Source organism: Felis catus, chromosome D4 (assembly GCF_018350175.1).
Source record: "Felis catus isolate Fca126 chromosome D4, F.catus_Fca126_mat1.0, whole genome shotgun sequence".
Classification (NCBI taxonomy): Eukaryota; Metazoa; Chordata; class Mammalia; order Carnivora; family Felidae; genus Felis; species Felis catus.
Window position 1 is genome coordinate 85,931,251 of NC_058380.1, and position 12,023 is coordinate 85,943,273.

A 12,023-nucleotide genomic window follows, 5' to 3' on the forward strand; every position below is an offset into this window, starting at 1 on the left:
CTGGAGTGTCCTGTCCACGTAAGCCTCTCTGCACACCCCACTGGCTGAGTTACAGAGTACACCGTTTGCCATGGGGTTTCAGGTATTCATCCACTCTGCAAGCACCCAGGGCCCACTCACTGGAGGAGGAGGTCATACCACTGAGGGAGGGAGGGAGGGAGGGAGGGAAGTAAACAGGTGATCGCAAAGCAGTGATAAGAGCTGAGAGAATTTATAACTTGAGCACAAGATGCTGTGGAAGCATAGAGGGGCGGGTGCCTGTCTTCAAAGATAGTACAATCAGGTGGCTGCACTGGGTCAAACAACTTTCATAGTCATACTGGCTAGCATTTGAGTGCTTCACGTGTGCTTGGTCTTTTATGTGCATTGCCTCTGCTCAAAACCTTCCCGGAAGGTGGATATTGTCATCCCCACTTACAGATGAGTTAACAGAGGCCCAGAGAGGGATTAGAAGCCAAACCTCTTACTCTCATAGCCCTGGTTCTTGCAAGAATTACACAGCACTGCACCTCAGCTGCCCCATACAGAGTGTGCATTTGCCAGGTACAAATGGCAAGATTCTTCAGAGCCCTGACATCGTACCTCCAGCAGTGACTTGGGTGCGTATGTGAAGAGGTTAGCTGTTAACATCGGCAAGAGACTGGAAGATGGCAGGTGGTAAGATGAAGATTCAAGAGTTAAGATGACCTATGAAGTGAATGTAACTTAACAGGGAGCCTGGGGCTCACCATTTAAGCCCAGATCAGTCGCATAACCGAGGACCGTGCCCAACACAGGTCCTTAGCACCTGGAGGTCCTAGTGGTTGTTGGCTGGTAGCCGTCAGCAATCTGGGGGCCCCGAGTAGTGACCGGCACAGAGGTGGATTGCAGCGCGCAGGGCCATGCCTCTGCCCCCAGCAGCCCAGCTTCCAAAAGGAAAGAGAGAGGCCCAAGACAGTCGTTTGAAGACATTCCTCCCTGCGGTTTCAGTGGGCTGATCTGGGCCGGGTGCCTCCAACCCAGACCCCAGGGCAGCGGTTAACGCAGAGCAGGAACTGCAGAGCAGCCCAGGCAGCCTGCTCCCCAGAGTCGGGGCGGGAAGTCGGGTGCGCGACCTACCTGCTCCACCTTCGTCCTGCTGCTAGCCTCATTGGTTGAAGCTAGACTAAGAGGCGGCTCCAGGAGAAAATGTAATCCCCGCCTTCCACCTTCATTGGCCAGCTCATCTTGAGTCAGCTTTCTGATCCCGCCTCTGGGTTCGCACCACACTCCTATTGGATGGTTATAGTCCGGGCCCAGATACAAACTCCGCCCCACCTAAACCTTGGCGAGCTAGGTCCTGGGGGCGGTTCCAGTGAGCGACACCAACCGGCTCTTTTCTCCCATTGGTCGGCTTTGATATGGGGTGGCTCCTAGCGCAGACGCTAACCCCGCCTTGCGTTCCCATTGGCCGTTCCTATCCCGCCCCTGAGCAGACCCTCCCCGCCCATTGGCCGGCTCTGCTGTGAGAGGCGGGTGCGTGCTGCACTCGCGGGACCCGTGACAGTTCAGGCAACAGAGCTGACCAAGCAGGCGTTGGGTGCAGACATGACGCCGGAGGACCAGGAGGAGACCCAGCCGCTCCTGGGGCCGCCCGGCGGCAGGTGAGCGGGTAGGGGGGTGACTCAGGCCCAGGGAGTGGCCTCGCCCCTTCTGCTGCGCCCAGGCCGGCGCCGCTCACCAACCGCCCTGTCCCCGCAGCGCCCCTCTCAGTCGCCGGGTCTTCCTCGCCGCCTTCGCCGCCGCCCTGGGCCCGCTCACCTTCGGCTTCGCGCTCGGCTACAGCTCCCCCGCCATCCCGAGCCTGCGGCGCGCCGCGGCCCGGGCCCTGCGCCTCGACGACGCCGCCGCCTCCTGGTTCGGGGTGAGGCCTCGGGCTCACCCTCCAGCCCGCCTGGGACCCTCTTCCTCCCGTCTCACGCGCAAGGGGACCCCGCCCTTACCTTGCTTTGGGCGGGCACTGAGACCCTCCTCCGGGTGCGTCCCGGCTCTCCTGCCAGGGGTCACCCTCCCCCGCGGACCGCCAGCCTGGGACCCCCATCCCCTTTTCGCTGAGGCTGCTGCTGGGGCTGGGATTGAGGGCGAGGTTGGGCCGAGGCTCCCTGGCGTCCCCTCTTCATCCTGCGGTCGCCTCGCCCTCAGGCCATCGTGACCCTGGGAGCCGCGGCGGGGGGCGTGCTGGGCGGCTGGCTCGTGGACCGCGCCGGGCGCAAGCTAAGCCTTCTGCTCTGCACCCTGCCCTTCGTGGTCGGCTTTGCAGTCATCACCGCGGCCCAGAACGTGTGGATGCTGCTCGGGGGCCGCCTCCTAACCGGCGTGGCCTGCGGTATTGCCTCGCTCGTAGCTCCGGTGAGTGTCCCCCAGCCTCGCGCCCTGGGACAGGAGGCTGCAGCCTCCTGGGTGCCTGGCACCGTTCCCCTTACCAGCTTTATCTTCCTTACCCCCGCAACGGGCCTTGGAAGGAGCCGCCGTTATCCTTGTTTACAGATGAAGTGAGCTTCAGACACTGAAGTCCTTTGTCCAGCCACAACTAGTCAGTGGCAGAGCTACTTATTACTCGAACCCAGGACTGTGCCACTTCACCAGGCCTCTCTCTTGCTCTACAAATAAGATGCCATCTGTGGACGGTCACAGAAGCCTGCAGATCTTAGATCTCCCACTGTCATTCAGACCGTTGAATACAGCTTAGGAAGATTCTCTTCTGGTTTGTCCTGGCAGCAAAGGCTGCTGGGCTCTGCTGCTCCCCTTCACTACTCAGGAGCTAGTCCTCCGGCTGCTGTATCTCTCCTCTCCCCATCTCCTGAGCCACCACTGTCCAGGCTGACAGTGCCGGCTCTGCCACTCACTGGGGCCGAGCACCTCTCTGTGCCTCAGTTTCCTCCCCTGTAAAGCAGGGCATTGCCTCATGCACTGGTTGTGGGGACTGACCGAGACTCTGCATGTATAGCCCTGGAAGGCCTTGGACCCTGGCAGCTGAGATTGTAGGGTGACCGGGGAACTGCTGCTGGCCATGGGCTTGATCAACTACCCACACGTCAACCTGGTGACATTAAAAGTAGTGGCTGTGAGTCCTCCCTGGTCATCCCTTTGCACCTGCCACTCCCTTTACCCGCATTTTCTGGGCAGCAGTGGAGTTGGATTTCATGTTTTGGGTTTTGTTACTGGACAAAAACACACCCATCTTAGCCGTCGGCATAAGGTAATAGAATAACCTAGAAGTGTGGGCAAGACCTTTCTGGCCCCCGAGCCCAGAGAAAGCAGTAGCAGTCACTAGTAGCAACTGAGGCAGAGTTCTGGTTCCAAGGGCACTGCTCAGAGTGTGGTCCTTGGACCGGCAGCCTGGGTGTCATCTGAAGCAAGTTTGAAAGGCAGAATCTTGGGGCCCACCCTAGACCTACTGCATCAGAAGCTGTATTTATTGAGGCTAGCCATGCAATTAAATGAAAGTTTGAAAAACTCGGTGCCACCTCCCCACAAACACACACAGCAGCCACGTATATACCCTTAATCCCCTGTAAAACACCTGCTGCTGATCACTTGGAGACGTGGGGAGGGACGGGGAGGGCTTCGGCGACCTGGGACCTGCAACTAGAGGCCCACCTGGCTTGGAGCAGCCCCAACTGAGGTTCTCCTCAACTCTGAATAGCTGAGGCTCTTCAGTTTTAAGAACTCTTGGGCACCGAGTAAAGTTTTCTCTCCATTGCCACCAGGTGTATATCTCTGAAATCGCCTACCCTGCAGTGCGGGGGCTGCTCGGCTCCTGTGTGCAGCTGATGGTCGTCACAGGCATCCTCCTAGCCTACCTGGCAGGTATGGTTTTCATGGTATCTCTTTTGATCCCTGCTAATGGCTGGGTGGCCATTTTGAAGCTGTAGAAACTGAAGTTCATAGAGGTCAAGGGGCTTGCCCAAGGTCACACAGCCAGTGCCCAAGGTGCCAGGGTCCCAGATCACCTGCCTGAGCACGTGGGATGTGTGGGTCTTGTGCCTAACTCCCAGGGAGGGTGGGAGAAGGCGATGTCCTCATCTTCCCAGGGCAGAAGCCCATTCCGAGGGTGTGGGGAGGGCTGACTGGTTGGGTCACTGTGCAGTAACAAATTAAGAATTTAAGGGGGTGGGGGGACACCCCAAAAACTCCAGCCCAGGAGTTTGGAGGGCCCAAGCCTGTCTCTCAGAAATACTGGTACTAGATTTGCAGCGTGAAGGAGGAGGGTCCCAGGGAACCCGAGGGTCAGAGCTGGGGTCAACATGAGGAAGCTTCTGGAGGCAGACATGCTTTTGCTAGAACTGGGCTAGAAAGAGGCTTCATACCTGATGGTTCCACATTAGGGGACACTTTCTGGCTCTGTCACACTGCCCCAGGGAGCCTCGCTTCCCCTGTCTTTAAGTGGAGATAACCCTACCTAGCCCAAGGCTGTTGAGGGACTAAATTAAGCGACACATGAAAAGCAGCAGGCCCCATGAGAACTGTCAAGGGATGGCCTTATACCCAGCGAGGAATGGGGGCTTCAGGAACCTGACTGGCAGTGGCAGGGCCCAGAGCCTGTGCCCTCTGGTTCTTCAGAGTGGACGACATGCTGGTGTGTGGTCATTCATTTTTACCCACTTAGCATCCAGACTCTAATTCAGAGTCCTACCAGCAGTCTGGCTGCTTTTGGGGACCCGCAATGTGCCAAAGCCCCTGCCAAATACAGACATTGACATTTGGGACAGACACATGGGTGTCAATATGCCTACAGAATTGCCTCATCATAACCTGCACTTTGATTGATCAATTTCTGTGAATATTGATCCACTGGTGTTCAGGAAAAAATGTCTCTCCCACTCTGTCCCCCTTCCTCTCTAGAGGAGCCCACTTGCCTGCTTCTTGTGGCCTTCCAGAGTCTGTGCATGCATGACGACTATGCATATTTATTCTCCCACCCCTCCCTTTTAGACAAAACAAGTGCCTCATTCATTTTTGATTGCCACGTAAATATCCACTGAGCAGATGTAGCATAATGCGCCCACCAGCTTGTTTACGCAATGTTTCTCAACAGATGGTAACAACAGTATTAGTAACAAACGCGAGCAAGGGTAGTAGCCACACAGAGGTCGTGAGGCCCCCACCCTTTTTAAGCTGAGTCCCGGGGGTTGGTGAGAGGGCAGGCGGTCCCTGATAAGTGCAGGCTGGCCCACTCCGCACTGACATCTGAAACCACCATCCCCCTGCCCCCCACCAGGCTGGGTCCTGGAGTGGCGCTGGCTGGCTGTGCTGGGTTGTGTGCCCGCCTCCTTCATGCTGCTGCTCATGTGCTACATGCCCGAGACCCCACGCTTCTTGCTGACCCAGCACAACCGCCAGGAAGCCATGGCCGCTATGCAGTTCCTGTGGGGCTCTGAGCAGACCTGGGAGGAGCCCCCTGTGGGGGCCGAGCACCAGGTGAGGGGCTGGGATCCAGAGCCAGGGTGGGGAGGAAACAGTGAGGTATGGCCCCTTTGCAGCCAGGGGAGGCTAGCACAGCCTGTCCCCCAGGCTGTGCAGACACACACGGGGAGGAGAGGCACAAGTGGTGGCATTGTCCTATGTGTGAGCAAGCAAAGGCCTTCTGGAGCCCCACTACTTGGCTGGGCCTTAGCCTTGATCTTACTGTCCCAGGAAGAGAAAGGCCCAGTGGGTCAGAAGGAAACGCAGGCGCAACCTTGAGGAACTGGATTTTTATTATTATTTTTTATTTTTTTTCAACATTTATTTATTTTGGGGACAGAGAGAGACAGAGCATGAACGGGGGAGGGGCAGAGAGAGAGGGAGACACAGAATCGGAAACAGGCTCCAGGCTCTGAGCCATCAGCCCAGAGCCCGACGTGGGGCTCGAACTCCCGGACCGCGAGATCGTGACCTGGCTGAAGTCGGACGCTTAACCGACTGCGCCACCCAGGCGCTCCGAGGAACTGGATTTTTAAATGGGATACTGGAGGGCAGCGGAGAAGACTGAGTCTCTGCCACTTACCTGCTGTCTGACCTTCCCATCCTTAAGCCTTCCTTTCTTCATCTGTAAGATGGGAGTCCTAGCATGTGCCTGGTGGTGCCAGGAGAGGCACTCGGCACAGGCCCAGGCCTGAGGCTGGTAGGATTCTGGAGCCCCTGGCTATGTGCCCATGTAATCTCTTTGTAGTTCCCCCAGCAAATCAGGAAAGGGCATGGGGAGGTGAGGGCCTTACAAATGGAGAGGCTAAAGTGATGCGGAGACCTGTCTTGGACCCGCGGCCCAGGTGATAAGAAGCTGAGCCTCACTCCCTCCACCAGGCTTTAGGACAGGGGCTCAAAGCCAGCAGGCCCCTCGGGAGGGGGTAGGGAGACGCACTGACACCGGCCTCTGTCTGAGCAGGGCTTCCGCCTGGCCCAGCTGAGGCTTCCTAGCATCTACAAGCCCTTCATCATCGGCGTTTCACTCATGGCCTTCCAGCAGCTGTCAGGGATCAATGCTGTCATGTTCTATGCAGAGACCATCTTTGAGGAAGCCAAGTTCAAGGTAAAGAGGCCTCCACCCCGGCCTGCCTCATCCAGATGCTGTGTGGATGGGGCCTAGTCCTGGGGTCTTTGCCTGACCCGCCTCGGCCCATCTCCCCAGGAGAGCAGCCTAGCCTCGGTCATCGTGGGCATCATCCAGGTGCTGTTCACGGCCATGGCGGCCCTCATCATGGACAAAGCTGGGCGGAGGCTGCTCCTGACCTTGTCAGGTGAGGCCCGAGGGCAAGGGCTCGGCCCTTTGAAAATGGGGTGGCGCAGGCCAGGGTCCCCACCACAGACTGGAGGGTCTTTGCCAAGGCCACCACACTGAGACAGGAAAAGGCCAGCCAAGCACCCCTGAGAACAAGGCCGAGATCCATGGGAACCCTTACTGAGTGCTTGCTCCAGACCAGGCCTCCACTAACAGACCCTTGCAGTGAGCCTCCAAGCAGGCGCCATCGGGGCCCCAGTTTACAATGAGGAAACTGAGGACCCAGCAGGAGAAGTGACTCAGAAGCTGGAGGTCTTTTGGGGCAAGTGACTTCACCCCTCTGAACCTCAGTTTTCCCTGCATGAAATGGGGGCGATGGGCCATTGTGAGGATCCAGAGATGATCTGCACGGGAGTGAAACCCATGTTGCTGTCACAGTTACCACTCCTGCTCCTTGGTCCAGGAAGGCACTGCCACCAGGAGCTTCTTGGAGTTGGCTCTGGCTCGAGGTCCGGGCTGGGTGCTGCCGATCTGGGCTCCTGGGTCCCTCTCACCACCCTCTCAGAGAAACCCGGGCCGCATCACTGTGGCCACACTGCACTGAGACTCTAACCTGAGTGCCCCGTGCCCGGACCGCGGTCCGCTTCTCCCAGAGCCCTGCGCACTGCCCCCTTCCGCCTGCAGGTGTGATCATGGTGTTCAGCACCAGTGCCTTCGGCGCCTACTTCAAGCTGACCCAGGGCAGCCCCAGCAACTCCTCACACGTGGACCTCTCGACACCCATCTCCATGGAGCCCACCAGTGCCAGCGTGGGGTTGGCCTGGTTGGCAGTGGGCAGCATGTGCCTCTTCATCGCCGGTGAGAGGGGGCCCACGGGGAGGTTGGGCGGGGGGCCTGTGGGGCCATTCCCATCACTGCCGGGTTCCTGCGGCTCCCAGCCAGTCCAGGCCTCCCCATCCCACAGGTCCCCCGCCCCTGCGTTTATGGCTCTGACCAAGGCCCCGGGCACTGAGCTAAACCCTTCTCTGCCCCTTTCACTTACTCCCCAAACAGCCCTCCAAGCGGGCCCTGGCATGACCCCATTCTACAGAGAAAAGCCTGGTACTAAGAAGTAGAGGGACTGACCTGAGACATCGCTGCAGGAAGGCACAGAGCTGGGGGGCCCTGGCTGGAAACTGCGAGGCTTTGGCCCAGGGGGTCTGTGGCCAGCCAAGGGGTCGGCCCTATGGGCTTCTGATGCCTGTCTTGCTCCCACAGGCTTCGCCGTGGGCTGGGGGCCCATCCCCTGGCTCCTCATGTCTGAGATCTTTCCTCTGCACGTCAAGGGCCTGGCCACAGGTGTGTGCGTCCTCACTAACTGGTTCATGGCCTTCCTGGTGACGAAAGAGTTCAGCAGCGTCATGGTAAGTGCAGGCCCTGAGGGTCTCCTCCTCACGTAGTCAGTGGGGAGCGCTTTTCAGAATTACTCTTACTGCAGAAGACTCAGGGCCAGTGGCTGAGGCCCCACCATCCTGGGACACCGGCCATCTTGGTCAGGGACGAAGGGAAGACAGATGGGCCAGGAAAGGTGCAGAACACAGGCTGTGACCACTCAGGAGCCTTCAGGCCATTCCGGCAGAAGGAAAGCAGGATACAGTTCCACCATTGGACAGTGGGGACATGGGCCAGGATCTAGGGCTGTGCGGGAAGAACTCTGGCTTTGGAGTTGACAAGCCTGGGCTCTAACCCCACCTCGGCCACTTCCCACTGTGTGACCTGGGGTGTGCTGCTCACCTTCTCTAAACCAGCTTCCTTGGCTGAAGATGGAGGAGGGTGACAGCACCTTCCCCTCAGGGTTGTGGGAGCGTCAGTTCATTTTAAAACTTTGCTACTTTTGCACAGATGGACTGACACAGCCCTGGACCCTGCCACGGGGCTCCCCAGCTGATAGAGGAGGATGGTTCTGGAGCAGATAGGCCACCTGTCCAGGCATTCATTCCCGTCCGCCCCCCCTCCCCCAGGTCTCCTGGTACATACCATGTCCAGGCCTGTTGGAGGAGCCAGAGACAGCAATGAATGCAGTGGACAGGGTGCCCTGTGGATGGATTGGGGTGGACGGGGTGGACGAGGTTGGGCTGGCAGCGGACAGCAGAAGGAGAACAAACCACTGGGAGGCTGGAGGGGGTGGGGGGGTGGGGGTGGGCAGGCCAGGAGAGGCACGGATGCCTGGGGTTGGCCTGGAGTCTCTGCAGGGCCTGGGTCTCAGGCGGGCTGCGCTGGGGAACACATCGGGAAGACCGGAGCAAAGTCTTAGCGGTGGAAATTACTCACTGGGAGCTGTGCGGAGGGACGAGCAACAAAGGAGGGGGTGCGGCGGTAAAGGACCTAACAGTGACCCAGGAGTGTACAGTGTCCCAGAGTTTGGCGGGGGGGGGGGGGGGGGTGGGCAGGGGAGCGCTGGGTCACCGGGTCCCAGAGGGAAAGGGGCTGACAAGGGAGGGGCCTCTGGTCCTGGCACCTGGGAGGTCATCAGGTCTGTCCTGGGAGGGTGACCAGGCTCTGAGTGACGGGAAGTGCTCTCTCTTCCTTCCATGCCACTGGGTCCTGAGTGTCCTCCGTGCTCACACTGCCCCCGTGCAGCCTGCTCCCTGTGGCACCAAGAAGAGACTCCTCTGGAGGGCAGGGAACTCAGGGGGCAGGGCCAAAGCACAGTGTAGAGAGCAGGTCTGGGGGCCCTGGAGGCAGACACCAGGGCTGGGAGCCCAGCTGTCACTTGACAGTGGGGGTCTGACCTCGGGGGAGGCACTTCCTGACAGTTTTGCCAGCTTCCCCAGCCACCCAACGTCCACACCTCGTATGGTGCTCGGTGCAGGTCTCTGGGGGGCAGGGCCAGACCCTCCTCCACTCCCCTGAGCCTGGGTGGGGGGGTGGGCGGAGGGGGCCAGGGCCTCGGCTCAGGGTCCATGAGGGCTCCTGACCTGTTGTGTCTACACGAGGCCCTTCCTCTCTTTCCAGGAGGTTCTCAGGCCTTACGGCGCCTTCTGGCTCGCCTCCGCCTTCTGCATCTTCAGTGTCCTTTTCACTCTGTCCTGTGTCCCTGAAACCAAAGGAAAGACTTTGGAGCAAATCACAGCCCATTTTGAGGGGCGATGACAACCCCTTCTCATGAGTGGCTGCCACTCCTAGCAGGGCCGGCTTTGGGCTTCAGAGGAGACGGGATCACCTGTGACTCCAAGCTGGGCCTCAGCCAGAGCCTGGAGCCCCTGCCTGTCCCCAGGGAGGTGGAATGCAGGACCACAGCCCCTTGGAGCCTTGTCCTCCAGGGTCCCTCCTTCCTACCCAGCTCTCTCTGGCCCAGCGAACCATGGGTAAGAGGTTCCCGGCCCCGGGGTCCAATTCCCACCACCACTCTGCGACTCAGGAGGAGGGAACTCCTTGGAGGGGCTTTGCTGCCCCGTGGCCCATCGTCCACAGGCCATCTCCACCTTGCCACAAAAGCAACAGCAGAGGAGGGGGACTCTCGGCTCCTCGTTTTCTGGAGGAGATGCTTTTGGGTGGTGACCCCCTCTCACGTGGCTGCATTATCAGGAAGGAACTTTGTTTGCCAAATAAAGATTTGACTCAGAAAATCAGGCCGCGGCCTCTTTGTGTGAAATGCAGTTTGAGAAGGACATTTCCCCATCCCTTCCGTACACCAGGCCTCCCACGAACTGGGCCTCGCCACAAATATCTGTTGATTTACTTCTTCCTGTGGTCAGCTGGGCTCACTCTTGGCACTTGGACATCATTTCTGGCTCCTTCATCCTTGGGCTCAGTCAACAACAACACATCTCTCCTTCTGGTGACTTTAATGGACCCACAAGTCTTTTACAAATTACTGTTATTCTCCATTATAAAGGTAATACATGTTTATTGTAGGAAAATTGGAAAACACAGATTTATTTAGTATAATGATTTTTATAGCAGTTAACCATCTGCTAGGCATTGCCCTCAGCACTTTACAAATATTAACTCATTTCTTTAGATAAGTGATACAATAATTATGCATAACTGCACCTTTCCAGAGGTAACTTCTTTTAAGAATTTGGTTCTATCCTGGGGCACCTGCTTGGCAAAGACGGTTAAGCCTCCAACTCTGCATTTTGGCTCGGATCATGATCTTGCAGTTTGTGAGTTCGAGCCCCGCATCGGATTCTCTGCTGTCAGCACAGTAGAGCTGGTGACTCAGTCAGTTGAGTGTCTGACTCTTGGTTTCAGCTCAAGTCATGATCCTAGAGTCATGAAATCCCTGCTTGGGATTCTCTCTCTCCTCCTCTCCCCTGCTTGTGCGTTCTCTCTCTCTCTCTCTCTCTCTCTCTCTCTCTCTCTCCTCACTGTCTCAAAAGGAAAAAAATAAAAAAATAAAAAAAAAAAGAATTTGATACTATCCTGAAACTCTTCCTCCCTACATCTATCCTTTCTAGCATCACTACACACAGGTAGGACACCACACTTCCCATTCCGTGATCTGCTTTACTCACCTCCTGGGTTGTACAGCCCCACATGTGCCCACCTTGACATCTTCTATTAAGCCTTGTAACGAGACTGGGGAGTAGGAGAATGGAAGTGCAGTGGGGTCCAGGGCTGAGCAGTGAGGAGTTTTCTGGAAGATTCTGCAATGGCTGCTCTGATTTCAGTAAAATGTGCTAAGTAATACACAGGAACTTTCAGCCTTAGCAAAATCCAAGTTCCTTGGGGACTTCCAGAAACAAGGTCACATCCACGCACAGTAACTGCATATATACATTCTCATTCTTCGTGCCTGCACAGCAGCCCACCGGGTTGAGAGCCACATTCTGTGGTTCGGCAGGGTATTCCACAAATGTCCATTTAGGCCAGTTGTTGAATAGAGCGGTTCAGGTCTAATACATCTTTTCTTTCTGTCCATTTGTTCTATCATTTATTGAGAGAGAAGTGTGGAAATCTCCACCTGTAAATGTGGATTTCTTTCTCCTTGCAGTTCTCTTGGGTTTTGCTTCATGTGCCTTAAAGATCATCACTGGCTGCACGCCCATCTGGGATTGCTACCTTCTGATTGTTTTGTCCTTTAGCATGAAATGACCTTCTTTATCCCCGGTAATATTCCTCGTTCTGAGGTCTACTTTGTCTGATATCAGTATGACCACTCCAGCCTTCTTTTGATTGGTGCTTTGACAATCATTTTCAATTATATCTTATTATATATTCCTTTTTTGTAGTATCCTACACTTTTCTTTGTGATGGAAATACCTTTGGGGGTTTCTCTGAGGATACGTTATTTTTACTTTTTGTTTTTCATGATTATTAA

At 56.7% G+C, this 12,023-nt stretch overlaps 1 protein-coding gene and 1 long non-coding RNA gene across 3 annotated transcripts; one reads left to right on the forward strand and one right to left on the reverse strand.

The window, feature by feature from the left end:
- The first annotated feature begins 1,469 nt into the window (after window positions 1-1,469).
- On the forward strand, window positions 1,470-10,330 carry SLC2A8 (solute carrier family 2 member 8). Of its 2 annotated transcripts, XM_019816561.3 has the most exons (10): window positions 1,471-1,622; window positions 1,720-1,882; window positions 2,161-2,367; window positions 3,729-3,828; window positions 5,240-5,439; window positions 6,386-6,529; window positions 6,629-6,737; window positions 7,403-7,576; window positions 7,976-8,121; window positions 9,713-10,330. In XM_019816561.3, exons 1-10 carry the CDS (start codon window positions 1,567-1,569, stop codon window positions 9,848-9,850), a joined length of 1,437 nt encoding a protein of 478 aa, XP_019672120.3. In that variant the 5' UTR covers window positions 1,471-1,566; the 3' UTR covers window positions 9,851-10,330. The 2 variants fall into 2 exon arrangements, with proteins under 2 accessions (XP_019672121.3, XP_019672120.3); XM_019816562.3 differs by lacking the exon at window positions 7,976-8,121 and having other exon boundaries at window positions 1,470-1,622.
- Window positions 8,121-9,792, reverse strand: LOC123381639. Its single transcript, XR_006588911.1, has 3 exons — window positions 9,676-9,792; window positions 9,216-9,345; window positions 8,121-8,792 (listed from the first exon to the last, which is right to left on the reverse strand). It is a non-coding gene; the product is annotated as an uncharacterized LOC123381639 (long non-coding RNA).
- Window positions 10,331-12,023: the final 1,693 nt, after the last annotated feature.